General features: G+C 42.9%; 1 protein-coding gene across 1 annotated transcript in view; it reads left to right on the top strand.

Moving 5' to 3' along the window:
• LOC311127552 (ciliary neurotrophic factor receptor subunit alpha-like) overlaps positions 1–13,295 on the top strand; it is a 77,779-nt gene extending 64,484 nt beyond the window's left edge. The window contains exons 7-11 of the mRNA XM_084159368.1: positions 1,049–1,193; positions 1,502–1,585; positions 10,294–10,393; positions 10,517–10,595; positions 11,626–13,295. Coding sequence (XP_084015494.1) covers positions 1,049–1,193; positions 1,502–1,585; positions 10,294–10,393; positions 10,517–10,595; positions 11,626–11,826 — 609 coding nt within the window. The 3' untranslated portion in view covers positions 11,827–13,295. The remainder of the gene's footprint in view (positions 1–1,048; positions 1,194–1,501; positions 1,586–10,293; positions 10,394–10,516; positions 10,596–11,625) is intronic.
• Positions 13,296–26,347: the final 13,052 nt, after the last annotated feature.

Genomic DNA, 26,347 nt, shown 5'->3' with positions numbered 1-26,347 from the left:
ACACTATCCTACCCACTAATTATATTATATTAGTCAGTTCCTACACTATCCTATCCACTAATTATATTATATTATATTAGTCAGTTCCTACACTATCCTACCCACTAATTATATTATATTAGTCAGTTCCTACACTATCCTACCCACTAATTATATTATATTAGTCAGTTCCTACACTATCCTACCCACTAATTATGTTATATAAGTCAGTTCCTACACTGTCCTATCCACTAATTATATTATATTAGTCAGTTCCTATACTATCCTACCCACTAATTATATTATATTAGTCAGTTCCTGCACTATCCTACCCACTAATTATATTATATTATATTAGTCAGTTCCTACACTGTCCTACCCACAAATTATATTATATTAGTCAGTTCCTATACTATCCTACCCACTAATTATATTATATTAGTCAGTTCCTGCACTATCCTACCCACTAATTATATTATATTATATTAGTCAGTTCCTACACTGTCCTACCCACTAATTATATTATATTAGTCAGCTCCTACACTATCCTACCCACTAATTATATTATATTAGTCAGTTCCTACACTATCCTACCCACTAATTATATTATATTAGTCAGTTCCTGCACTATCCTACCCACTAATTATATTATATTATATTAGTCAGTTCCTACACTGTCCTACCCACTAATTATATTATATTAGTCAGTTCCTACACTATCCTACCCACTAATTATACTATATTAGTCAGTTCCTACACTATCCTACCCACTAATTATATTATATTAGTCAGTTCCTACACTATCCTACCCTATGCTCTCTCTCTCTCTCTCTCTCTGTCTTCTCTCTCTCTCTCTCTCTCTCTCTCTCTCTCTCTGTCTCTGTCTCTGTCTCTCTCTCTGTCTCTCTCTCTCTGTACATAATCTCTCTCTCTCTCTCTGTCTCTCTCTCTCTCTCTCTCTCTCTCTCTCTCTCTCTCTGTATCTCTCTCTCTCTCCATCCCCCTCTCTCATCCCTCTCTCGCTTTATCTATCTTCATCCCTCTCCCCCCCCCCCCCCCCCCCACCTAGGTGGAGTCTAAGGCCAGCGCTCTGCAGATAACCGACGCCCTAGCAGGCCACGCCCACCAGCTGCAGGTGAGAGCCCGGGACGAGATCAACCCAGACAGCCAGTGGAGTGACTGGAGTCCCCTGCTGCAGAGCTGGCCATGGAGTGGTAAGAATACTACTGCATACTACACACTAGTACACAGCTGCTGAGCTGGCCATGGAGTGGTAAGAATACTACTGCATACTACACACTAGTACATAATACTGTGTTCCAAATGTCACCCTGTTCCCTGTACACTGCACTACTTTGAACCAGGACTCTGCCACATGGAGGGTACATTTTGAACTGTCTACAACTGGACCTTTATTAGACCCAGCACAGTGTTTGAATTACTTTCTCAGTATTGTTACACAGTTACTTGGTCAGCGGTGTTATCTGTGTAAGACAGCATCATTATGTGGTGAATTCCCCAGGTTGCACAGCAGAGCCAACTGAACAAACCTTCTCTGTCGACTACAAAGACAAAGACCCGTCTACAGCCAACACCAAGTCAGACAGTAAGTAGCCTTGTCCAAGCCAGAATGGCCCATATCTCCTGTTTCTATAGTGACAGCTTGATGTACAGTACACCCCCTGGACAGGACACTAGTCTATCTCCTGTTTCTATAGTGACAGCTTGATGTACAGTACACCCCCTGGACAGGACACTAGTCTATCTCCTGTTTCTATAGTGACAGCTTGATGTACAGTACACCCCCTGGACAGGACACTAGTCTATCTCCTGTTTCTATAGTGACAGCTTGATGTACAGTACACCCCCTGGACAGGACACTAGTCTATCTCCTGTTTCTATAGTGAGACAGCTTGATGTACAGTACACCCCCTGGACAGGACACTAGTCTATCTCCTGTTTCTATAGTGACAGCTTGATGTACAGTACACCCCCTGGACAGGACACTAGTCTATCTCCTGTTTCTATAGTGAGACAGCTTGATGTACCAGTACACACCCTGGACATGACACTAGTCTATCTCCTGTTTCTATAGTGACAGCTTGATGTACAGTACACCCCCTGGACAGGACACTAGTCTATCTCCTGTTTCTATAGTGAGACAGCTTGATGTACAGTACACCCCCTGGACAGGACACTAGTCTATCTCCTGTTTCTATAGTGACAGCTTGATGTACAGTACACCCCCTGGACAGGACACTAGTCTATCTCCTGTTTCTATAGTGAGACAGCTTGATGTACCAGTACACCCCCTGGACAGGACACTAGTCTATCTCCTGTTTCTATAGTGAGACAGCTTGATGTACAGTACACCCCCTGGACAGGACACTAGTCTATCTCCTGTTTCTATAGTGAGACAGCTTGATGTACAGTACACCCCCTGGACAGGACACTAGTCTATCTCCTGTTTCTGTAGTGAGGCAGCTTGATGTACAGTACACCCCCTGGACAGGACACTAGTCTATCTCCTGTTTCTGTAGTGAGACAGCTTGATGTACAGTACACCCCCTGGACAGGACACTAGTCTATCTCCTGTTTCTGTAGTGAGACAGCTTGATGTACAGTACACCCCCTGGACAGGACACTAGTCTATCTCCTGTTTCTATAGTGAGACAGCTTGATGTACAGTACACCCCCTGGACAGGACACTAGTCTATCTCCTGTTTCTGTAGTGAGACAGCTTGATGTACAGCTTGTGGTCCTCTGTAGCTCAGCTGGTAGAGCACGGCGCGTGTAACGCCAAGGTAGTGGGTTCGATCCCCGGGACCACCCATACACAAAAAAAAATGTATGCACGCATGACTGTAAGTCGCTTTGGATAAAAGCGTCTGCTAAATGGCATATTTATATTTATTATGTATACAGTACACCCCCTGGACAGGACACTAGTCTATCTCCTGTTTCTATAGTGAGACAGCTTGATGTACAGTACACCCCCTGGACAGGACACTAGTCTAAAGAACATGGACAACCATCTGTAACCTTCAAATCAAATACCAGTTTCAATGCTGGAGGATGTTAGTTATTTTTGATACCGAATGAAAAAGGCTATTGAAAGTTACTCCTGCCAGGAGAGAGAGAGAGCTCTTTTTGAGCCAGGAGGTTTTCTTTCTGCTGTTGCCAGATGTCCTCCTCATTCATAGACACTGATGATGTGTGTCTCCCCACAGAGCTTTCAGTAAGATTAATGTGTGATTAATGCTCTAATTGGCTTCAAATGGCTTTAAATCTCTCCATTAAAACTGAACGAGGAGAAAAACAACAACTCATCTAATTAACAGGATGCTTCAGTCTCTATATGCTTCAGTCTCTATATGCTTCAGTCTCTATATGATTCAGTCTCTATATGCTTCAGTCTCTATATATATATATCAGTCTCTATATATATCAGTCTCTATGTACTTCAGTCTCTATATACTTCAGTCTCTATGTACTTCAGTCTCTATGTACTTCAGTCTCTATGTACTTCAGTCTCTATATGCTTCAGTCTCTATATGCTTCAGTCTCTATGTACTTCAGTCTCTATATGCTTCAGTCTCTATATGATTCAGTCTCTATGTACTTCAGTCTCTATGTACTTCAGTCTCTATGTACTTCAGTCTCTATATGCTTCAGTCTATATATGCTTCAGTTTCTATATGCTTCAGTCTCTATATATATATATCAGTCTCTATATGCTTCAGTCTCTATGTACTTCAGTCTCTATATGCTTCAGTCTCTATATGCTTCAGTCTCTATATGCTTCAGTCTCTATGTACTTCAGTCTCTATGTACTTCAGTCTCTATGTACTTCAGTCTCTATGTACTTCAGTCTCTGTATACTTCAGTCTCTATATATATCAGTCTCTATGTACTTCAGTCTCTATATCAGGGGTGTCAAACTCATTTTGGTTCAGGGGCCACATACAGCGCAATCTGATCTCAAGTGGGCCGGGCCAGTAAAATAATAGCAAAATAACCTACAAATAACGTCATCTCCAAATCTTTACCTTTGTTTTTTCAATATTATGCCTTAATTTATAATTTAGCCTACATATGTGCATTATAACTCACAGATCACAGTGGATCTACAAAGGCACAAAACATTTATTCACAGATAGGCCTATGGAACTGGAAAAATGGCATTTCACTTTGATTAAAACAACTTGTTTTATTAACTTATTAACTTAACTTATTTTAATGTACAGTATACATTCTGACCACCTGATCTGACTCACCACACTATGCACAAACTAAAGTGGGAGCCATGAAGAACGTTATCACAATGTTCATGGTCTTTAAATATTACATTACCACAGTAAATGTTATTTTTTCACAGAACTGTATTCTTCAGAGTGCAAAACGTCTCTTAAAGAGCATTACAAGTCTTACAATTAGACTTGACCTACTCGCTGTTTAACCCCCTCCCCTCTCTTTCTCTCACTGCGGCCTACCGGCTGCTCCTGAAACTTGGCATCTTTTAGCCTTCACGATTGCATCAATATCAGGTGTCAAATCCTGAGTAGCAGCCAATTTCATAATGTCATTTAAGTGCTTGTGTGTTAGCCTTGAGCGCAGCTTTGTTTTATTGATGTTCATTACAGAGAAAACCTGTTCACAAAGATAGGTAGTCCCAAACATGCATAAAACCTTTGCAGCCAGGGCTGTTAATTTGGGGCACCCTGGCAAGAGATACTGATCAAATGTGTCCAAGCCCACAGAGGCAAATTTGTCCTTCATACCTGACTCACACTGCAAGTCAATTATTTCGAGTTGGATGTCAGCGGGCAGATCAGAAGCCTTGACTGTGAATGGCGAGCAAAAAACGGCAAATTCTGTCTCAAGTTCACCGAAGACCTGAAACCGTCGCTCAAACTCCCGCAGCAATCCTGTAATCTTGTCTTTGTATTGAGTCATGTCAGCATTAAGTCCGGTCGCACGCACATCTCTTAGACATGGGAAATGAGCGGTGTCACCGCTAGATAGTTGTGTCTCCCAGAGTGACAGTTTCAACTTGAATGCGCGTATGCTGTCATAATACTGAGTGACAACTTTTTTGCGGCCCTGCAACATTTTGTTAAGATTATTCAGGTGCTCTGTAATATCCACCAGAAAGGCAAGATCCTGCACCCATTCTGGGCATTTAAGTTCCTTCACTGGTTTGCCTTTTTTCTCCATGAACTGTTCAATTTGCTCTCGTAGCTCAAAGAAACGCTTCAGCACGGCACCTCGGCTTAACCACCGTACTTCAGTGTGGTATGGCAAGCCATGCGTAATGTCTTTATCACTGAGAAGACTGTCAAACTGACGGTGATTCAAACCTCTTGCTCGGATGAAATTAACAGTGCGGACAACCACCTCCATGACATGATCCATTTTTTATGATTTGCAACACAATGCTTCCTGGTGCAAAATAAAGTGAAATGTCCAAAACTCTTGTCCTCCATTTGCGGCCTGTACTTTATCTCTGAATTTTGTCACAACGCCTGCTTTTCTCCCAATCATTGATGGCGCACCATCTGTAGCCAGGCTGACGGCACGGGACCAGTCCACTCCGACTCTGTCCAGCGCTCCAACGAGAGAGCTCATAATGTCATCCGCTGTTGTAGTATCCGTCATAGGTACCAACCCAAGGAACTCCTCGGTGACTGTCAAAGTCGCATCAACACCACGAATGAATATGGCCAGTTGAGCAACATCTGTAATGTCAGTGCTCTCATCAATTGCAACCGAAAATGCAACAAATGACTTGACTTTGTGATTCATTTGGCTCTCCAAGTCTGCCGAGAGATCTGAAATTCTATCTGCGACAGTGTTTCTCGTTAGGCTAATGTTGGCAAAGGCCTGTCGCTTTTCAGGGCACACGATTTCTGCAGCCTTCAGCATGCATGTTTTCACGAACTCACCCTCAGAAAATGGCTTGGATCCTAACGCTATCTGATTAGCAATAAGGTAGCTAGCTTTCACCGCTGCATCACTGACCTCTCGGCTACGGGTAAAAACAGACTGCTGTTTCTACAGACCCACTAACAATTCATTTATCTTCTCTATTCTCAGTTGTCCTCGCAAATGGTTGTATTTTTCACCATGATGAGTCTCATAGTGGCGCCGAATATTATATTCCTTGAGCACTGAAACTTGCTGATTACACACCAAGCACACAGATTTCCCATTCACTTCTGTGAATAAATATGAATCAGTCCATTTTTCTTGGAAAACTGTGCACTCTGTGTCAACTTTTCTCCTTTTTGACAAAGACATTTTGGTAATGTGGGTGCAACAATGGGTAATTTTGACAACAAGAGCTTAATAACGATAAGGCAAGCTCGGCAGATGGCGCATTCTGGGCGCGTTGCTGTCACGTGCTGTTTATTTCAGGATCTCTCGTTATTTCAGTGCGACCTCTGCTGGACAAATTTGGAATATCTGTTCCTTTAAAAAAAAAAAAAGTGGACGTCGTCTCGCGGGCCGGATTGAACCATCTGGCGGGCCGGTTCTGGCCCGCGGGCCGTATGATTGACATCCCTGCTCTATATGCTTCAGTCTCTATATACTTCATTCTCTATGTACTTCATTCTCTATGTACTTCAGTCTCTATATGCTTCAGTCTCTATATACTTCATTCTCTATGTACTTCATTCTCTATGTACTTCATTCTCTATGTACTTCATTCTCTATGTACTTTACTCTCTATGTACATCAGTCTCTATATACTTCAGTCTTTATATACTTCAGTCTCTATATACTTCAGTCTCTATATACTTCAGTCTCTATGTACTTCAGTCTCTATATATATAATTATCTATATATATATATATATATATATATATATATATATATATATATATATATATATATATATATATATATATATATCAGTCTCTATATATATCAGTCTTTATATACATCAGTCTCTATGTACATCAGTCTATAAATACATCAATCTCTATATACAGTACCAGTCAAAAGTTTGAACACACATACTCATTCAAGGGTTTTTCTTAATTTTTTACTATTTTCTACATTGTAGAATAATAGTGAAGACATCAACACTATGAAATAACACATATGGAATCATGTAGTAACCAAAAAAGTGTTAAACACATCAAAATATATTTTATATTTGAGATTCTTCAAAGTAGCCACCCTTTGCCTTGATGACAGCTTTGCACACTCTTGGCATTCTCTCAACCAGCTTCACCTGGAATGCTTTTCCAACAGTCTTGAAGGAGTTCCCACAAATGCTGAGCATTTGTTGGCTGTTTTTCCTTCACTCTGTGGTCCAACTCATCCCAAACCATCTCAATTGGGTTCAGGTCGGGTGATTGTGGAGGCCAGGTCATCTGATGCAGCACTCCATCACTCTCCTTCTTGGTCAAATAGCCCTTACACAGCCCGGAGGTGAGTTTTGGGTCATTGTCCTGTTGAAAAACAAATGATAGTCCCACTAAGCGAAAACCAGATGGGATGGCGTATCGCTGCAGAATGCTGTGGTAGCCATGCTGGTTAAGTGTGCCTTGAATTCTAAATAAATCACAGACAGTGTCACCAGCAAAGCACCCCCACACCATCACATCTCCTCCTCCATGCTTCATGGTGGGAACCACACATGCGGAGATCATCCGTTCACCTACTCTGCGTCTCACAAAGACATGGCGTTTGGCACCAAAAGGACAGATTTCCACTGGTCTAATGTCCATTGATCATGTTTCTTGGTCCAAGCATGTCTCTTCTTATTATTGTTGTCCTTTAGTAGTGGTTTCTTTGCAGTAATTCGACCATGAAGGCCTGATTCACGCAGTCTCCTTGATGTTGAGATGTGTCTGTTACTTGAACTCTGTGAAGCATTTATTTGGGCTGCAATCTGAGGTGCAGTTAACTCTAATGAACTTATCCTCTGCAGCAGAGGTAACTCTGGGTCTTCCTTTCCTGTGATGGTCCTCATGAGAGCCAGTTTCATCATAGTGCTTGATGGTTTTTGCAACTGCACTTGAAGAAACTTTCAAAGTTCTTGAAATGTTCCGTATTGACTGACCTTCATGTCTTAAAGTAATGATGGACTGTCGTTTCTCTTTGCTTATTTGAGCTGTTCTTGCCATAATATGGACTTGGTCTTTTACCAAATAAGGCTATCTTCTGTATACCCCCCCTACCTTGACACAACACAACTGATTGGCTCAAACGCATTAAGAAGGAAAGAAATTCCACAAATTAACTTTTAACAAGGCACACCTGTTAATTGAAATGCATTCCAGGTGACTACCTCATGAAGCTGGTTGAAAGAATGCCAAGAGTGTGCAAAGCTGTCATCAAGGCAAAGGGTGGCTATTTGAAGAATCTCAAATATAAAATATATTTTGATTTGTTTAACAATTTTTTGGTTATTACATGATTCCATATGTGTTATTTCATAGTATTGATGTATTCACTATTATGCTACAGTGTAGAAAATAGTACAAATAAAGAAAAACCCTTGAATGAGTAGGTGTGTCCAAACTTTTGACTGGTAGTGTATACTTCTGCTCTCTCTCTCTTCTGTTCACTCTCTCTTCTGTTCTCTCTCTCTTCTGTTCTCTCTCTCTTCTGTTCTCTCTCTCTTCTGTTCTCTCTCTCGTCTGTTCTCTCTTCTGTTCTCTCTCTCTTCTGTTCTCTCTCTCTTCTGTTCTCTCTCTCTTCTGTTCTCTCTCTCTTCTGTTCTCTCTCTCTTCTGTTCTCTCTCTCTTCTGTTCTCTCTCTCTTCTGTTCTCTCTCTCTTCTGTCCTCTCTCTCTCTCTTCTGTCCTCTCTCTCTCTCTTCTGTTCTCTCTCTCTCTCTTCTGTTCTCTCTCTCTCTCTTCTGTTCTCTCTCTCTCTCTTCTGTTTTCTCTCTCTTCTGTTTTCTCTCTCTTCTGTTTTCTCTCTCTTCTGTTCTCTCTCTCTTCTGTTCTCTCTCTCTTCTGTTCTCTCTCTCTTCTGTTCTCTCTCTCTTCTGTTCTCTCTCTCTTCTGTTCTCTCTCTCTTCTGTTCTCTCTCTCTTCTGTTCTCTCTCTCTTCTGTTCTCTCTCTCTCTTCTGTTCTCCCTCTCTCTTCTGTTCTCTCTCTCTCTTCTGTTCTCTCTCTCTCTTCTGTTCTCTCTCTCTCTTCTGTTCTCTCTCTCTCTTCTGTTCTCTCTCTCTTCTGTTCTCTCTCTCTTCTGTTCTCTCTCTCTCTTCTGTTCTCTCTCTCTCTTCTGTTCTCTCTCCTGTTCTCTCTCTTCTGTTCTCTCTCTCTCTTCTGTTCTCTCTCTCTCTTCTATTCTCTCTCTCTATTCTGTTCTCTCTCTCTCTTCTGTTCTCTCTCTCTCTTCTGTTCTCTCTCTCTCTTCTGTTCTCTCTCTCTTCTGTTCTCTCTCTCTTCTGTTCTCTCTCTCTCTTCTGTTCTCTCTCTCTCTTCTGTTCTCTCTCCTGTTCTCTCTCTTCTGTTCTCTCTCTCTCTTCTGTTCTCTCTCTCTTCTATTCTCTCTCTCTCTTCTGTTCTCTCTCTCTTCTGTTTTCTCTCTCTTCTGTTCTCTCTCTCTTCTGTTCTCTCTCTCTTCTGTTCTCTCTCTCTTCTGTTCTCTCTCTCTTCTGTTCACTCTCTTCTGTTCACTCTCTTCTGTTCACTCTCTTCTGTTTTCTCTCTCTTCTGTTTTCTCTCTCTTCTGTTCTCTCTCTCTCTTCTGTTCTCTCTCTCTTCTGTTCTCTCTCTCTTCTGTTCTCTCTCTTCTGTTCTCTCTCTCTTCTGTTCTCTCTCTCTTCTGTTCTCTCTCTCTTCTGTTCTCTCTCTCTTCTGTTCTCTCTCTCTTCTGTTCTCTCTCTCTTCTGTTCTCTCTCTCTTCTGTTCTCTCTCTCTTCTGTTCTCTCTCTCTTTTGTTCTCTCTCTCTTCTGTTCTCTCTCTCTTCTGTTCACTCTCTCTTCTGTTCTCTCTCTCTTCTGTCCTCTCTCTCTCTTCTGTTCTCTCTCTCTCTCTTCTGTTCTCTCTCTCTCTCTTCTGTTCTCTCTCTCTCTTCTGTTCTCTCTCTCTTCTGTTCGCTCTCTCTATTCTGTTCGCTCTCTCTTCTGTTTTCTCTCTCTTCTGTTTTCTCTCTCTTCTGTTCTCTCTCTCTTCTGTTCTCTCTCTCTTCTGTTCTCTCTCTCTTCTGTTCACTCTCTTCTGTTCACTCTCTTCTGTGTTCACTCTCTTCTGTTCTCTCTCTCTTCTGTTCTCTCTCTCTTCTGTTCTCTCTCTCTTCTGTTCTCTCTCTCTTCTGTTCTCTCTCTTCTGTTCTTTCTCCTCTAGATTTGGAGGTTGATGGTGGTAGTCTGGGAGTGGTGATATTACTGGCCCTGTTTGCTGTCATCATCCTAGCCTTGGTGTCCTTTCTATTTGCCCTCATGTGGTGAGATATATCGTTCGGCATACTCCTCTCTGTAGCAAGCATGTCTAAATCAGTTTGGTATGTTCTCTATCAAGTGAACTTAACAATACCTTCATATTGAAATATCTTATGTTTGTTGTCTAGGGTGAGGCAATGGAGGCGGGACAACGTGACAAGACAGGAACTGACCTCAATGTTGAAGATGAAGTCCTGCCAATCTGGCGTGAGTCAGACCCCTATCACTGTCACTACATGTTGTTACAGACCCGTTCTACTCTGCAGCTGTTGTGACTCAGAGCCCTGCTGGGGTGTAATAGGACTCTGTACTGAAGTGATATTCTACAACGGAGGTACTCTGCTTGCAGGACAGGTTTATTAGCCTGAATAATGCTGCATAATATCTAGGGTGTTCTATGGCAGCACATTATCTGGGGCTCGGTGGGGTGGTTGGGAATATTAGGGTTAGGTGGGGTGATGTTGTTTCTGGCTGAAATAGTGAAACAGTAGAAGTTGAGTTTTCCTTTGCAGTAGGGAAGGGTGTCCTGCTCCAATATGCTGCACGGTAATACTGAACCAGCACTGAGTGGCCTACAGCAGGGATTTGATGATCTGTAGGCCATGTTTCATGTGCTGAAATAAAAGATCCCAGAAATGTTCCATACGCACAAAAAGCTTATTTCTCTCAAATGTTGTGCACAAATTTGTTTACATCCCTGTTAGTGAGATAATCCATCCACCTGACAGGTGTGGCATATCAAGAAGCTGATTAAACAGAATGATCATTACACAGGTGCACCTTGTGCTGGGGACAATAAAAGGCCACTCTAAAATGTGCACTTTTGTTACACAACACAATGCCACAGATGTCTCAAGTTTTGAAGGAGCATGATATTGGCATGCTGACTGCAGGAATGTCCACCAGACCTGTTACTATAAACCAGTAACTCTGTAGTATATATTTTACTATAACCCTGAGCAGCCATTGTTTTGACTATAACCTTAACTATGTCTGTCTGTCTATATGGTTTTGACTATAACCTTAACTATGTCTGTCTGTCTATGGTTTAACTCTTTATTAGATGATTTATGTGTTGTTCCTCTCCTCTCCTCTCCTCTCCTCTCCTCTCCTCTCCTCTCCTCTCCTCTCCTCTCCTCTCCTCTCCCTCTTCCTCTCCTTTCCTCTCCACTCTCCTCCTCTCCACTCTCCTCCTCCCTTCTCTCCTCCTCTCCTCCCTTCTCTCCCCTCTCCTCAGCCTAGGTTGGCCAATCCTCTCAGCCCTTACAGGGCCCCTACTCTCCACCAGGCCATACCTCCACCAGCTGTCTGCTGCGTCCAAAACACACTACCCACAACCTACCAGGAGACTCACCACACTGCCAACAACCCATCTGTTGTGAGTGCTTGGCCTGGTCGCTGCCTGCCGATGGACAGACATGGTGGACCGACTGACTGACTCCTCCCACTGGAATTGAACCTCTTCTGATTGGTTGTGGGCCTCAGTGACAGTACAGTATGGAGCACCACTAAACAACATTAAGACAAAGGAAGGAGAGATGAGTATCTGTGTCTGTCCTCCTCCCCTGACCCTGACTGACTGAACAACGTTCACATTGTATTGCTGATGATGGTCCTTTATTCATTTCACTCATATTGTGACTATTGGAATGCTTTGAAGAAGAAGAAGAAGAAGAAGAAGAAGAAGAAGAAGAAGAAGAAGAGTTTGCTAAAGGCAAAAAGCATTACCGATATATAGACCGGTTGGCAATATAGACTGGTTATAAAGAGGTTATAGACAGGTTATTGAGAAGTTATAGACAAGTTGGCAATATAGACGGGTTATAAAGAGGTTATAGACAGGTTATTGAGAAGTTATAGACTGATTGGCAATATAGACGGATTATACAGAGGTTATAGACAGGTTATTGAGAAGTTATAGACAAGTTGGCAATATAGACGGGTTATAAAGAGGTTATAGACAGGTTATTGAGAAGTTATAGACTGATTGGCAATATAGACGGGTTATAAAAAGAGGTTATAGACAGGTTGGCATTCTCTTGACTTCAGCAGAAGAAGAGAATGAACACTCTGCGAGGCTGCTGCTATTGGTCATTGGATGAGAAAGAGGAAACACGGTCCTGTCATTTCCATGCTGGCCAGTCACAGACAAGTGTCAGGATGATGTCATAACTTCATCTGTGTGTGGGTGTGTCGCATGAGGTTAGATTGGTCTGGGAACAGTTATCCTCTCCCCCCTTCGACCCCCACCAGAAGTGATGTGGGCCCACCTGGGCAAGAAGACCTGATGTAGTGACTGTTAATGTCATCATCACCCGTTATGAGAGGTCTCTATTTAGCACTTCAGATACAACCAGCATGACATCAGTTCTCGTCCCTCCCATTTCACGACATCACACAGCATTATTCTGCTCTGATGACAGTGAATGGTGATGTTATTTTCTGTGGTTCTTTACAGCGCCGTGTTGTCGTGTAAAGGTGCCTTTACTCCGAGTTAAAGCCTCGCTGGGTGTCTTCGAGGACTGTCATGTTCTCTCAAGCTAGTACCTATGCATGGATCCTATTGAAGCTTGTTCTATGTTATATTCTACCTTAACCAACAAAATGAAATGTAGTTGATATATATTCTGTTATTTTTTTTGAGGTTGTGCTACTGTTGTGTGCACCATTCCCCAGTCAATGAGATGCAGGTCTAATGCAGTAGATTCTTCTACGACCCACCATGACCCACTGTTCCCCAGATACAGTCAGCTCCAAAAGTATTGGGACAGTGACATTTTTTGTTGGATCAATTTGCTGTTTGTTTTGGTTGTGTTTTAGATAATTTGCCCAATACAAATGAATAATGTATTGTGTCATTTTGGAGTCACTTTTATTATAAATAAGGATTATGTTTCTAAACACTTCTACATGAATGTGGATACTATCATGATTACAGATAGTCCTGAATTAATCGTGAATAACAATGAGTTAGAAAGTTACAGACACAATATCATACCTCCCCTTTTTTTTTTTTTTTATGGTGAGAGCATGTCTATCCAAGATGTTCTGTAGTCCAACATACTGAAGTCTACATGTTCTCAGAGGCAGTCCACAGTTTCCATAACATACTGAAGTCTACATGTTCTCAGAGGCAGTCCACAGTTTCCATAACATACTGAAGTCTACATGTTCTCAGAGGTAGTCCACAGTTTCCATAACATACTGAAGTCTACATGTTCTCAGAGATAGTCCACAGTTTCCATAACATACTGAAGTCTACATGTTCTCAGAGGTAGTCCACAGTTTCCATAACATACTGAGGTCTACATGTTCTCAGAGATAGTCCACAGTTTCCATAACATACTGAGGTCTACATGTTCTCAGAGATAGTCCACAGTTTCCATAACATACTGAGGTCTACATGTTCTCAGAGATAGTCCACAGTTTCCATAACATACTGAAGTCTACATGTTCTCAGAGATAGTCCACAGTTTCCATAACATACTGAGGTCTACATGTTCTCAGAGATAGTCCACAGTTTCCATAACATACTGAGGTCTACATGTTCTCAGAGGTAGTCCACAGTTTCCATAACATACTGAGGTCTACATGTTCTCAGAGATAGTCCACAGTTTCCATAACATACTGAGGTCTACATGTTCTCAGAGATAGTCCACAGTTTCCATAACATACTGAGGTCTACATGTTCTCAGAGGTAGTCCACAGTTTCCATAACATACTGAGGTCTACATGTTCTCAGAGGCAGTCCACAGTTTCCATAACATACTGAGGTCTACATGTTCTCAGAGGCAGTCCACAGTTTCCATAACATACTGAGGTCTACATGTTCTCAGAGGCAGTCCACACTTTCCATAACATACTGAGGTCTACATGTTCTCAGAGGCAGTCCACAGTTTCCATAACATACTGAGGTCTACATGTTCTCAGAGGCAGTCCACAGTTTCCATAACATACTGAAGTCTACATGTTCTCAGAGATAGTCCACAGTTTCCATAACATACTGAGGTCTACATGTTCTCAGAGGTAGTCCACAGTTTCCATAACATACTGAGGTCTACATGTTCTCAGAGGCAGTCCACAGTTTCCATAACATACTGAGGTCTACATGTTCTCAGAGGCAGTCCACAGTTTCCATAACATACTGAAGTCTACATGTTCTCAGAGATAGTCCACAGTTTCCATAACATACTGAGGTCTACATGTTCTCAGAGGTAGTCCACAGTTTCCATAACATACTGAGGTCTACATGTTCTCAGAGATAGTCCACAGTTTCCATAACATACTGAGGTCTACATGTTCTCAGAGATAGTCCACAGTTTCCATAACATACTGAAGCCTACAACTGTCACACTTCAAGTGCAGTCAAGCTGTAGAAAGTATACACAAGATATCCCATCAGGCTATAGTAGCATTGAGCGTTTCTAGATATCCCATCAGGCTATAGTAGCATTGAGCCTTTCTAGATATCCCATCAGGCTATAGTAGCATTGAGCGTTTCTAGATATCCCATCGTCTATAGTAGCATTGAGCCTTTCTAGATATCCCATCAGGCTATAGTAGCATTGAGCCTTTCTATATATCCCATCAGGCTATAGTAGCATTGAGCCTTTCTAGATATCCCATCAGGCTATAGTAGCATTGAGCCTTTCTAGATATCCCATCAGGCTATAGTAGCATTGAGCCTTTCTAGATATCCCATCAGGCTATAGTAGCATTGAGCATTTCTAGATATCCCATCAGGCTATAGTAGCATTGAGCCTTTCTAGATATCCCATCAGGCTATAGTAGCATTGAGCCTTTCTAGATATCCCATCAGGCTATAGTAGCATTGAGCCTTTCTCAGATTTGATTTTCAGTGACAGGTCCCACAGCCTACTATGCTCCTGGTTGTCTTTAATCTTCAGGTCATTCAATAGAAACGTCAGCCATGTTGTCTCTTCCACCATGCAGTTAATCTTCAGGTCATTCAATAGAAACATCAGCCATGTTGTCTCTTCCACCATGCAGTTAATCTTCAGGTCATTCAATAGAAACGTCAGCCATGTTGTCTCTTCCACCATGCAGTTAATCTTCAGGTCATTCAATAGAAACGTCAGCCATGTTGTCTCTTCCACCATGCAGAGCAGCAGGGAAGCACCTCTCTCTGGATCAGTCTCAACCCAGTGAATACTGAGATGTTGTTTTAATGTGATATGATGTTTAACATTAGATGCTCAGAGAAGACATTCAATAGACACTGACGACGGCCATGTTGTCTCTTCCACCAGAACAGTATTGATCACATCTCTCTGCATGGCTGTCTTAGATATTCTCTCATACTGAGATTCTAACACACGGTTGCCTTGACAATGGTGTTTTTACCTGACATGTGCATCTGTAGTGTGAATAACAACAAGTGCCTTTGATTAATTCTGGTGCTTCAATAATATACTCAAAGTCTGCTTGTTTTAAGGCAGCAGGAAGTATGGAGTTGACTACAGTACTGTAGGGACCAGGTTGACTACATCACACACCCTACTATGCTCCTGGTTGTTGTGATGGTTAGGGTTAAGGTTGTTGTGATGGTTAGGGTTAAGGTTGTTGTGATGTTGTTGTGATGGCTAAGGTTGTTGTAATGGTTACGGTTAAGGTTGTTGTGAAGGTTAGGGTTGCTGTGATGGTAAGTGTTAGGGTTGTTGTGATGGTTAAGGTTGTTGTGAGGGTAAGGGTTAGGGTTGTTGTGATGGTAAGGGTTAAGGTTGTTGTGAGGGTAAGGGTTAAGGTTGTTGTGATGGTTAGGGTTAGTCCCGTGTAGCTCAGTTGGTAGAGCATGGCATTTGCAACGCCAGGGTTGTGGGTTCGTTTCCCACGGGGGGCCAGTATGAAAATGTATGCACTCACTAAAAAACTTTAAGTCGCTCTGGATAAGAGCGTCTGCTAAATGACAAAAATGTTTTTTAAAAAATGTAAATGTTAGGGTTGGTGGGGGGGCTGGTCTACCGTTGTGGTCCACATGGTCATGTGGTTACTGTCATGTGGTTACTGTCATGTGGTTACTGTCATGTGGTGGTGTGGTCAGTGGATTCTGGTTGGATAATTAGGTTTGTATCCCAAATAGCACTCTATCCCTACATAATGCCCTATGGGTCTTGGTGAAAAGTAATGCACTATATAGGAAATAGGGTTCCATTTGGAATGCACCCTAGACTTAATCATCCCTGCCTCAGCAGCATGACTGTAATGGTAGAGGTAAGATGTTGATGGTTGAGTTTGTTTGTAGAGAAACTTCAAGTCTGTTTCCCCATAGCTCTGGTCCAGGTTGTTACGTGTGGTTAAGGCTCCCTTTAGGAAGGTTCACCACAGGACTGACTGACTGCAGGAATGTCCACCAGAGCTGTTGCCAGAGAATTGAATGTTAATTTCTCTACCATAAGCAGCCTTCAATGTTGTTTTAGAGAATTTGGCAGTACGTACAACCGGCCTCACAACCGCAGACCACATGTAACCACATCAGCCTTGGACCTCCACATCCGGCTTCTTCACCTGCGGGATCGTCTGTGACCAGCCACCCAGACAGATGATGAAGCTGTGGGTTTGCACAACCGAAGAATTTCAGAAACCGTCTCAGGGAAACTCATCTGCGTGCTCGTCGTCCTCACCAGACATGTCAGCCATTGAGCATGTTTGGAATGCTCTGGATCGACGTGTACGACAGTGTGTTCCAGTTCCCGCCAATGTCCAGCTACTTTGCACAGCCATTGAAGAGGAGTGGGACAACATTCCACAGGCCACAATCAATAGCCTGATCAACTCTATGCCAAAGAGCTGTGTAGCGCTGCATGAGGAAAATTGTTTTCTGATCCACGCCCCTACTTATTTTTTTTAGGTATCTGTGACCAACAGATGCATATCTGTATTCCCAATCATGTGAAATCCATAAATTAGGGCCTAATGAATTTACACTGCTCAAAAAAATAAAGGGAACACTTAAACAACACAATGTAACTCCAAGTCAATCACACTTCTGTGAAATCAAACTGTCCACTTAGGAAGCAACACTGATTGACAATAAATTTCACATGCTGTTGTGCAAATGGGATAGACAACAGGTGGAAATTATAGGCAATTAGCAATAAAGGACTGGTTTTGCAGGTGGTGACCACAGACCACTTCTCAGTTCATATGCTTCCTGGCTGATGTTTTGGTCACTTTTGAATGCTGGCGGTGCTTTCACTCTAGTGGTAGCATGAGACGGAGTCTACAACCCACACAAGTGGCTCAGGTAGTGCAGCTCATCCAGGATGGCACATCAATGCAAGCTGTGGCAAGAAGGTTTGCTGTGTCTGTCAGCGTAGTGTCCAGAGCATGGAGGCGCTACCAGGAGACAGGCCAGTACATCAGGAGACGTGGAGGAGGCCGTAGGAGGGCAACAACCCAGCAGCAGGACTGCTACCTCCGCCTTTGTGCAAGGAGGAGCAGGAGGAGCACTGCCAGAGCCCTGCAAAATAACCTCCAGCAGGCCACAAATGTGCATGTGTCTGCTCAAACGGTCAGAAACAGACTCCATGAGGGTGGTATGAGGGCCCGACGTCCACAGGTGGGGGTTGTGCTTACAGCCCAACACCGTGCAGGACGTTTGGCATTTGCCAGAGAACACCAAGATTGGCAAATTCGCCACTGGCGCCCTGTGCTCTTCACAGATGAAATCAGGTTAACACTGAGCACGTGACAGACGTGACAGAGTCTGGAGACGCAGTGGAGAATGTTCTGCTGCCTGCAATATCCTCCAGCATGACCAGTTTGGCGGTGGGTCAGTCATGGTGTGGGGTGGCATTTCTTTGGGGGGCCGCACAGCCCTCCATGTGCTCGCCAGAGGTAGCCTGACTGCCATTAGGTACCGAGATGAGCTCCTCAGACCCCTTGTGAGACCATATGCTGGTGCGGTTGGCCCTGGGTTCCTCCTAATGCAAGACAATGCTAGACCTCATGTGGCTGGAGTGTGTCAGCAGTTCCTGCAAGAGGAAGGCATTGATGCTGGCCCGCCCGTTCCCCAGACCTGAATCCAATTGAGCACATCTGGGACATCATGTCTCGCTCCATCCACCTACGCCACGTTGCACCACAGACTGTCCAGGAGTTGGCGGATGCTTTAGTCCAGGTCTAGGAGGAGATCCCTCAGGAGACCATCCGCCACCTCATCAGGAGCATGCCCAGGCGTTGTAGGGAGGTCATACAGGCACGTGGAGGCCACACACACTACTGAGCCTCATTTTGACTTGTTTTAAGGACATTACATCAAAGTTGGATCAGCTTGTAGTGTGGTTTTCCACTTTAATTTTGAGGGTGACTCCAAATCCAGACCTCCATGGGTTGATAAATTTGATTTCCATTGATAATTTTTGTGTGATTTTGTTGTCAGCACATTCAACTATGTAAAGAAAAAAAGTTATTTCATTCATTCAGATCTAGGATGTGTTATTTTAGTGTTCCCTTTATTTTTTTGAGCAGTGTATTTCTGTTGATTGATGTCCTTATATGAACTGTCACTCAGTAAAATCTTTGAAATTGTTGCATGTTGCATTTATATTTTTGTTCAGTGTAGCATTCGTAGGAAGCAGAGGACCAACACCCCATGATCTCCAGTGTGGATGCCAAGACAGAGAGAGAAGCCATTGAAGCAGCGCCGATGACAAATGAATGGGCTGCGTATATCCCACAGCGGTGGCAGAGGAGACGGAGCCGTGATGAAAACCAGTATCTAGTCATTGGTTTGCCAGCATCAGTGATGTAAACCAGTATCTAGTCATTGGTTTGCCAGCATCAGTGATGTAAACCAGTATCTAGTCATTGGTTTGCCAGCATCAGTGATGTAAACCAGTATCTAGTCATTGGTTTGCCAGCATCAGTGATGAAAACCAGTATCTAGTCATTGGTTTGCCAGCATCAGTGATGTAAACCAGTATCTAGTCATTGGTTTGCCAGCATCAGTGATGAAAACCAGTATCTAGTCATTGGTTTGCCAGCATCAGTGATGAAAACCAGTATCTAGTCATTGGTTTGCCAGCATCAGTGATGAAAACCAGTATCTAGTCATTGGTTTGCCAGCATCAGTGATGAAAACCAGTATCTAGTCATTGGTTTGCCAGCATCAGTGATGAAAACCAGTATCTAGTCATTGGTTTGCCAGCATCAGTGATGAAAACCAGTATCTAGTCATTGGTTTGCCAGCATCAGTGATGAAAACCAGTATCTAGTCATTGGTTTGCCAGCATCAGTGATGAAAACCAGTATCTAGTCATTGGTTTGCCAGCATCAGTGATGAAAACCAGTATCTAGTCATTGGTTTGCCAGCATCAGTGATGAAAACCAGTATTTAGTCATTGGTTTACCAGCATCAGTGATAAATAATGGATCGCCCAGCGTGGCCAGTGGTCAACATTGCAGGTATCGTAACATGGAAGAGATGACAGAAAGCAGTGTTAGTTTGAGCAGTGATACCTGGCATACCTTCACCCTTCCTATTAGTTTGAGCAGTGATACCTGGAGAACCTTCACCCTTCCTATTAGTTTGAGCAGTGATACCTGGAGAACCTTCACCCTTCCTATTAGTTTGAGCAGTGATACCTGGAATACCTTCACCCTTCCTATTAGTTTGGGAATGCTTAACCAATACGGTGAACATGTGTGTCCATAATTAAATCAGAAAATCGTGAGATCATGCAATGATTAAAGAGAAATTAATACGAAGTGTATCCCCCAACCGTAAAAACCAGTAGAAAGCTATAAGATGGCTGCCGAACACCCTTTCCACCCTTTCCTTAACGTGAATCCGTGTGTGTATAGAGTGAGGGTGATAGGTAACCTTTGTCATTGCCTGAAGATTGTTATTTTGAAGCCCATGAGGCAGATGCAACATAGCTACTGAACCACTGGCTGACAGAATCATGATCATATAGCTCAGTACTGCAGAAACTCAGGTAGGCTTCACCATCTCAGAGTAAATCAATTGTAACCATGGTAGCAGCAGAGGACCAGAGTGAAGCCAGGATCGATTGAGAAGCAGTAGCAGTGCCGATAGCTCAGAGCCCTCAGCGCTGGCGAAGGAACCAGAGCCGTGTTGAGTTCCAGTATCCTGTCATTGGTTACCAGCATCAATGTTGAACAGAGGTTCTCCAGGTGCTACCCCTGCTCAGCATACAGGCAGAATAACATGAGAGGACATAGCCGTGTTAGTTCTGGTGATGACAATGTTCCACGTGAGAGTCCATGATGCAAACAGAACTTTAAGAGATCATCAAAATGAAAGGGAAGGAACAGTTAGTGTATACAGACTGAAGAACCCCTAAAGCCATGATACGGACCCCTAAAGCCATGATACGGACCCCTAAAGCCATCATACTGACCCCTAAAGCCATGATACGGACCCCTAAAGCCATGATACGGACCCCTAAAGCCATCATACGGACCCCTAAAGCCATGATACGGACCCCTAAAGCCATGATACGGACCCCTAAAGCCATCATACGGACCCCTAAAGCCATGATACTGACCCCTAAAGCCATGATACGGACCCCTAAAGCCATCATACGGACCCCTAAAGCCATGATACGGACCCCTAAAGCCATCATACGGACCCCTAAAGCCATCATACGGACCCCTAAAGCCATGATACGGACCCCTAAAGCCATCATACGGACCCCTAAAGCCATGATACGGACCCCTAAAGCCATCATACGGACCCCTAAAGCCATGATACGGACCCCTAAAGCCATCATACGGACCCCTAAAGCCATGATACGGACCCCTAAAGCCATGATACGGACCCCTAAAGCCATCATACGGACCCCTAAAGCCATCATACGGACCCCTAAAGCCATCATACGGACCCCTAAAGCCATCATACGGACCCCTAAAGCCATCATACGGACCCCTAAAGCCATCATACGGACCCCTAAAGCCATCATACGGACCCCTAAAGCCATGATACGGACCCCTAAAGCCATCATACGGACCCCTAAAGCCATGATACGGACCCCTAAAGCCATCATACGGACCCCTAAAGCCATCATACGGACCCCTAAAGCCATCATACGGACCCCTAAAGCCATCATACGGACCCCTAAAGCCATCATATGGACCCCTAAAGCCATCATATGGACCGCCTCTGGAAAAGCGTAATGTAACCCAACACTGTTGCCTAAATGTGAACACAAACTAATGTCTAACGGTATATGCTGGTAAGCCATGAGAGAAGAGCTGAAGGATAATGTCTAACGGTATATGCTGGTAAGCCATGAGAGAAGAGCTGAAGGATAATGTCTAACGGTATATGCTGATAAGCCAAGAGAGAAGAGCTGAAGGATAATGTCTAACGGTATATGCTGGTAAGCCATGAGAGAAGAGCTGAAGGATAATGCCTAACGGTATATGCTGGTAAGCCATGAGAGAAGAGCTGAAGGATAATGCCTAACGGTATATGCTGGTAAGCCATGAGAGAAGAGCTGAAGGATAATGTCTAACGGTATATGCTGGTAAGCCATGAGAGAAGAGCTGAAGGATAATGCCTAACGGTATATGCTGATAAGCCATGAGAGAAATAGACCCCATAGATTACTAGATCAAACTGATAGAGAAATAGACATTTACATTTTACATTTACATCATTTAGCAGACGCTCTTATCCAGAGCGACTTACAAATTGATGCATTCAACTTATGATAGCCAGTGGGACAACCACTTTTTTTTTTTTTATTGGGGGTGGGGGAAGAAGGATTACTTCATCCTATCCCAGGTATTCCTTAAAGAGGTGGGGTTTCAAATGTCTCCGGAAGGTGGTGAGTGACTCCGCTGTCCTGGCGTCGTGGGGGAGCTTGTTCCACCAATGGGGTGCCAGAGCAGCGAATAGCTTTGACTGGGCTGAGCGGGAACTGTGCTTCCGTATAGGTAGGGGAGCTAGCAGGCCAGAGGTGGATGAACGTAGTGCCCTCGTTTGGGTGTAGGGTCTGATCAGAGCCCATAGGTTAGTAGAATAAGCCTGCATATCAGACTTTCTGAAATAAACTCGAACAGACCTTCCAATAAGAGGCAATGAATGCTTGATCGCCAACACTGATCGCCATGTGGGTGTTTAGCAAACCCAACACATGCTAACATCAACAGCCTGTCCAACAAGCCTTGATTAGACAACAAACAGCTATACGGGTCAGCTTCCCACTAAGGTCCAGGGTGATAACTTAAAATCTGAAGAAAGATTAGGGTTAGGCAGAAGTATCAATTTAAAATGAGGCTGTTCTCCAGTGACTATATGCTAGTGATGAAAGCCCAGGTAATGTTAAGCCGACGACAGACTAATGCCATAGGAGTAGCACAAGATATCATGTTGCTCAACAGTTCATGTTTGGGCCAAGTTGGTAGATATGTTTGGGCCAAGTTGGTAGATATGAGTCAGTCAGTAGCTGCATCAGGGTATAAGATGCCTCCATGTGACTTTTGGATGGTCTACATAATTCAAAATGTCTGGACTGAATGGAACTTTACAGTGCTGTGAAAAAGGATTTGCCCCCTTTCTGATTTTTTATCTATTTTTGCATATTTTTGATACTGAATGTTATCAGATCTTCAACAAAAACGTAATATTAGATCAATGGAACCTGAGTTTACAAATAAAGACATTATTTTTTATTTATTTTTTAACAAAGTTATGCAACACCCAATTCCCCTGTGTGAAAAAGTAATTTCCCCCTTACACTCAATAACTGGTTGTGCCACCTTTAGCTGCAATGACTCCAACCACATGCTTCCTGTAGTTGTTGATCAGTCTCTCATGTCGCTGTGGAGGAATTTTGGCCCACTCTTGCATGCTGAACTGCTTTAACTCAGTGACGTGTGGGTTTTCAAGCATGAACTGCTTGTTTCAAGTCCTTGGGATTAGGTCTGGACTTTGACTAGGCCATTCCAAAACGTCAAATGTGTTGCTTTTTAACCATTTTCATGTAGATTTGATTGTGTGTTTTTGATCATTGTCTTGCTTCGGCTTCAGCTCACAGATGGATGGCCTGACATTCTCCTGTAGAATTATCTGATACAGAGCAGAATTCATGGTTCCTTCTATTAAGGCAAGTCATCCAGGTCCTGAGGCAGCAAAGCATCCCCAAACCATCACACTACCACCACCATGCTTGACCGTTGGTATGAGGTTCTGAGGTATGCAGTGTTTGGTTTTCGCCGGACATAATGGGATGCATCTCATCCAAAAAGTTGACTCAAATTTGCCAAAAAGCGACTGGAAAAACCTGGACGATCATCAAGACTTTTGGAAGAACGTTCTATGGACAGATCAGTCAAAAGTATAACTTTTTTAATCCCCAGGCTTAGACTGTTAAGGATTGACGTCCATTACAAATGTATCATAGTGTACTTCTTCGCTTTGGTGTACGACAATATGATAAGCTGTTTTCTTACTTTATATGTTTGTACTTCTGTGAAATCAATATTTTATCACATGCTTGTGCTAAATTTATTTACTTTTTGATAGATTGCTACTAGTATAGGTGCACAATTCTGGCAACATTCCTAAAATTCACAGGTTTTTCAGAAATCCTGGTTGAAGGAGTCCTGGATTTCCTGCTTATCCCTCCATTACCACAGATATCACATCAATTAAGGGCTCTATTCAATCTGGATCACTGAAGCGTTACAGATTGTGCGATAGAAATGTAAAGGTCATTTCCGATTGAGCCGGGTTTACTGTGAATGCAGTCTCTGCTAACACGTCAACATTGCCTTTAAAACATTTAAATCACTCTAATGCTGATATTCTGTGATACGGATTGAATAGTATATACATATATATATATATATATATATATATATATATATATATATATATATATATACACAGTGGTGTGAAAAAGTGTTTGCCCCGTTCCTGATTTGTTTGTATGTTTGTCACACTTAAATGTTTCAGATCATCAAACAAATTTAAATATTAGTCAAAGATAACACAAGTAAACACAAAATACAGTTTTGAAATGAAGGTTGTTATTATTAAGGGAAAACAAAATCCAAACCCACATGGCCCTGTGTGAAAAAGTGATTGCCCCCTACAACCTAATAACTGGTTGGGCCACCCTTAGCAGCAACAACTGCAATCAAGCGTTTGCGATAATTTGCAATGAGTCTTTTACAGCACTCATCTTTGCAGAATTGTTGTAATTCAGCCACATTGGAGGGTTTGAGCATGAACTGCCTTTTTAAGGTCATGCCACAGCATCTCAATATGACATGCTTTTGGATCATTGTCCTGCTGCAGAACCCAAGTTCGCTTCAGCTTGAGGTCACGAACAGATGGCCGGACATTCTCCTTCAGGATGTTTTGGTAGACAGCAGAATTCATGGTTCCATTTATCACAGCAAGTCTTCCAGGTCCTGAAGCAGCAAAACAGTTCCAGACCATCACACTACCACCACCATATTTTACTGTTGGTATGATGTTCTTTTTCTGAAATGCGGTGTTACTTTTACGCCAGATGTAATGGGACACACACTTTCCAAAAAGTTCAACTTTTGTCTCATCAGTCTACAGAGTATATTCCCAATGGTCTTGGGGATCATCAAGATGTTTTCTGGCAAAAATGAGACAAGCCTTAATGTACTTTTTGCTCAGCAGTGGTTTTCGTCTTGGAACTCTGCCATGCAGACCATTTTTGCCCAGTCACTTTCTTGTGGTGGAGTCATGAACACTGACCTTAACTGAGGCAAGTGAGGCCTGCAGCTCTTTGGATGTTGTTTTTTGGGGTATTTTGTGACCTCTTGGATGAGTCGTCCATTTGTGGATAATGGCTCTCACTGCGGTTCGCTGGAGTCCCAAAGCTTTAGAAATGGCTTTATAACCTTTTCCAGACTGATGGATCTCAATTACTTTCTTTCTCAATTGTTCCTGAATTTCTTTGGATCTCGGCATGATGTTTAGCTTTTGAGGATATTTTGGTCTACTTCACTTTGTCAGGCAGGTCCTAGTTAAGTGATTCCTTGATTGAGAACAGGTGTGGCAGTAACCAGGCCTGGGTGTGGCTAGAGGAATTGAACTCAGGTGTGATAAACCACAGTTGAGTTGTGTTATAACTGGTGGGGGGGGGGGGCAAACACTTTTTCACACAGGGCCATGTAGGTTTGGAAATAGTTTTCCCTTAATAATAACAACCTTCATTTCAAAACTGCATTTTGTGTTTACTTGTGTTATCTTTGACTAATATTTAAATTTGTTTGATGATCTGAAACATTTAAGTGTGACAAACATGCAAACAAATAACAAATCAGGAAGGGGCAAACACTTTTTCACACCACCATACACACATACATACATACATAGTGCCTTCGGAAAGTATTCAGACCCATTGACTTTTTCCACATTTTGTTACATTACAGCCTTATTCTAAAATTGATTAAATTGTTTTTCCCCCCTCAATCTACACACAATACCCCATAAAGACAAAGCAAAAACAGGTTTTTAGAAATGTTTGCTAATTTATTAAAAATGATAAACAGAAATATCATATTTACATAAGTATTCAGACCCTTTACTCAGTACTTTGTTGAAGCACCTTTGGCAGCGATTACAGCCTCAAGTCTTCTTTGGTATGACGCTTGGCACACCTGTATTTTGGGAGTTTCTCCCATTCTTCTCTGTAGATCCTTTCAAGCTCTTTCAGGTTGGATGGGGAGCGTTGCTGTACAGCTATTTCCAGGTCTCTCCAGAGATGTTCGATCGGGTTCAAGTCCGGGCTCTGGCTGGGCCACTCAAGGACATTCAGAGACTTGTCCCGAAGCCACTCCTGTGTTGTCTTGGCTGTGTGCTTAGGGTCATTGTCCTGTTGGAAGGTGAACCTTCGGTTTTAATCAAGGATCTAGCTTTGCTCCGTTCATCTTTGCCCCGATCCTGATTAGTTTCCCTGCCACTGAAAAACACCCCCACAGCA

Source organism: Coregonus lavaretus (genome assembly GCF_964263955.1).
Source record: "Coregonus lavaretus genome assembly, chromosome: 4".
Lineage (NCBI taxonomy): Eukaryota > Metazoa > Chordata > Actinopteri > Salmoniformes > Salmonidae > Coregonus > Coregonus lavaretus.
Note: the sequence above shows the minus strand (reverse complement) of the source record. Positions and strands in the feature narration are given on the sequence as shown.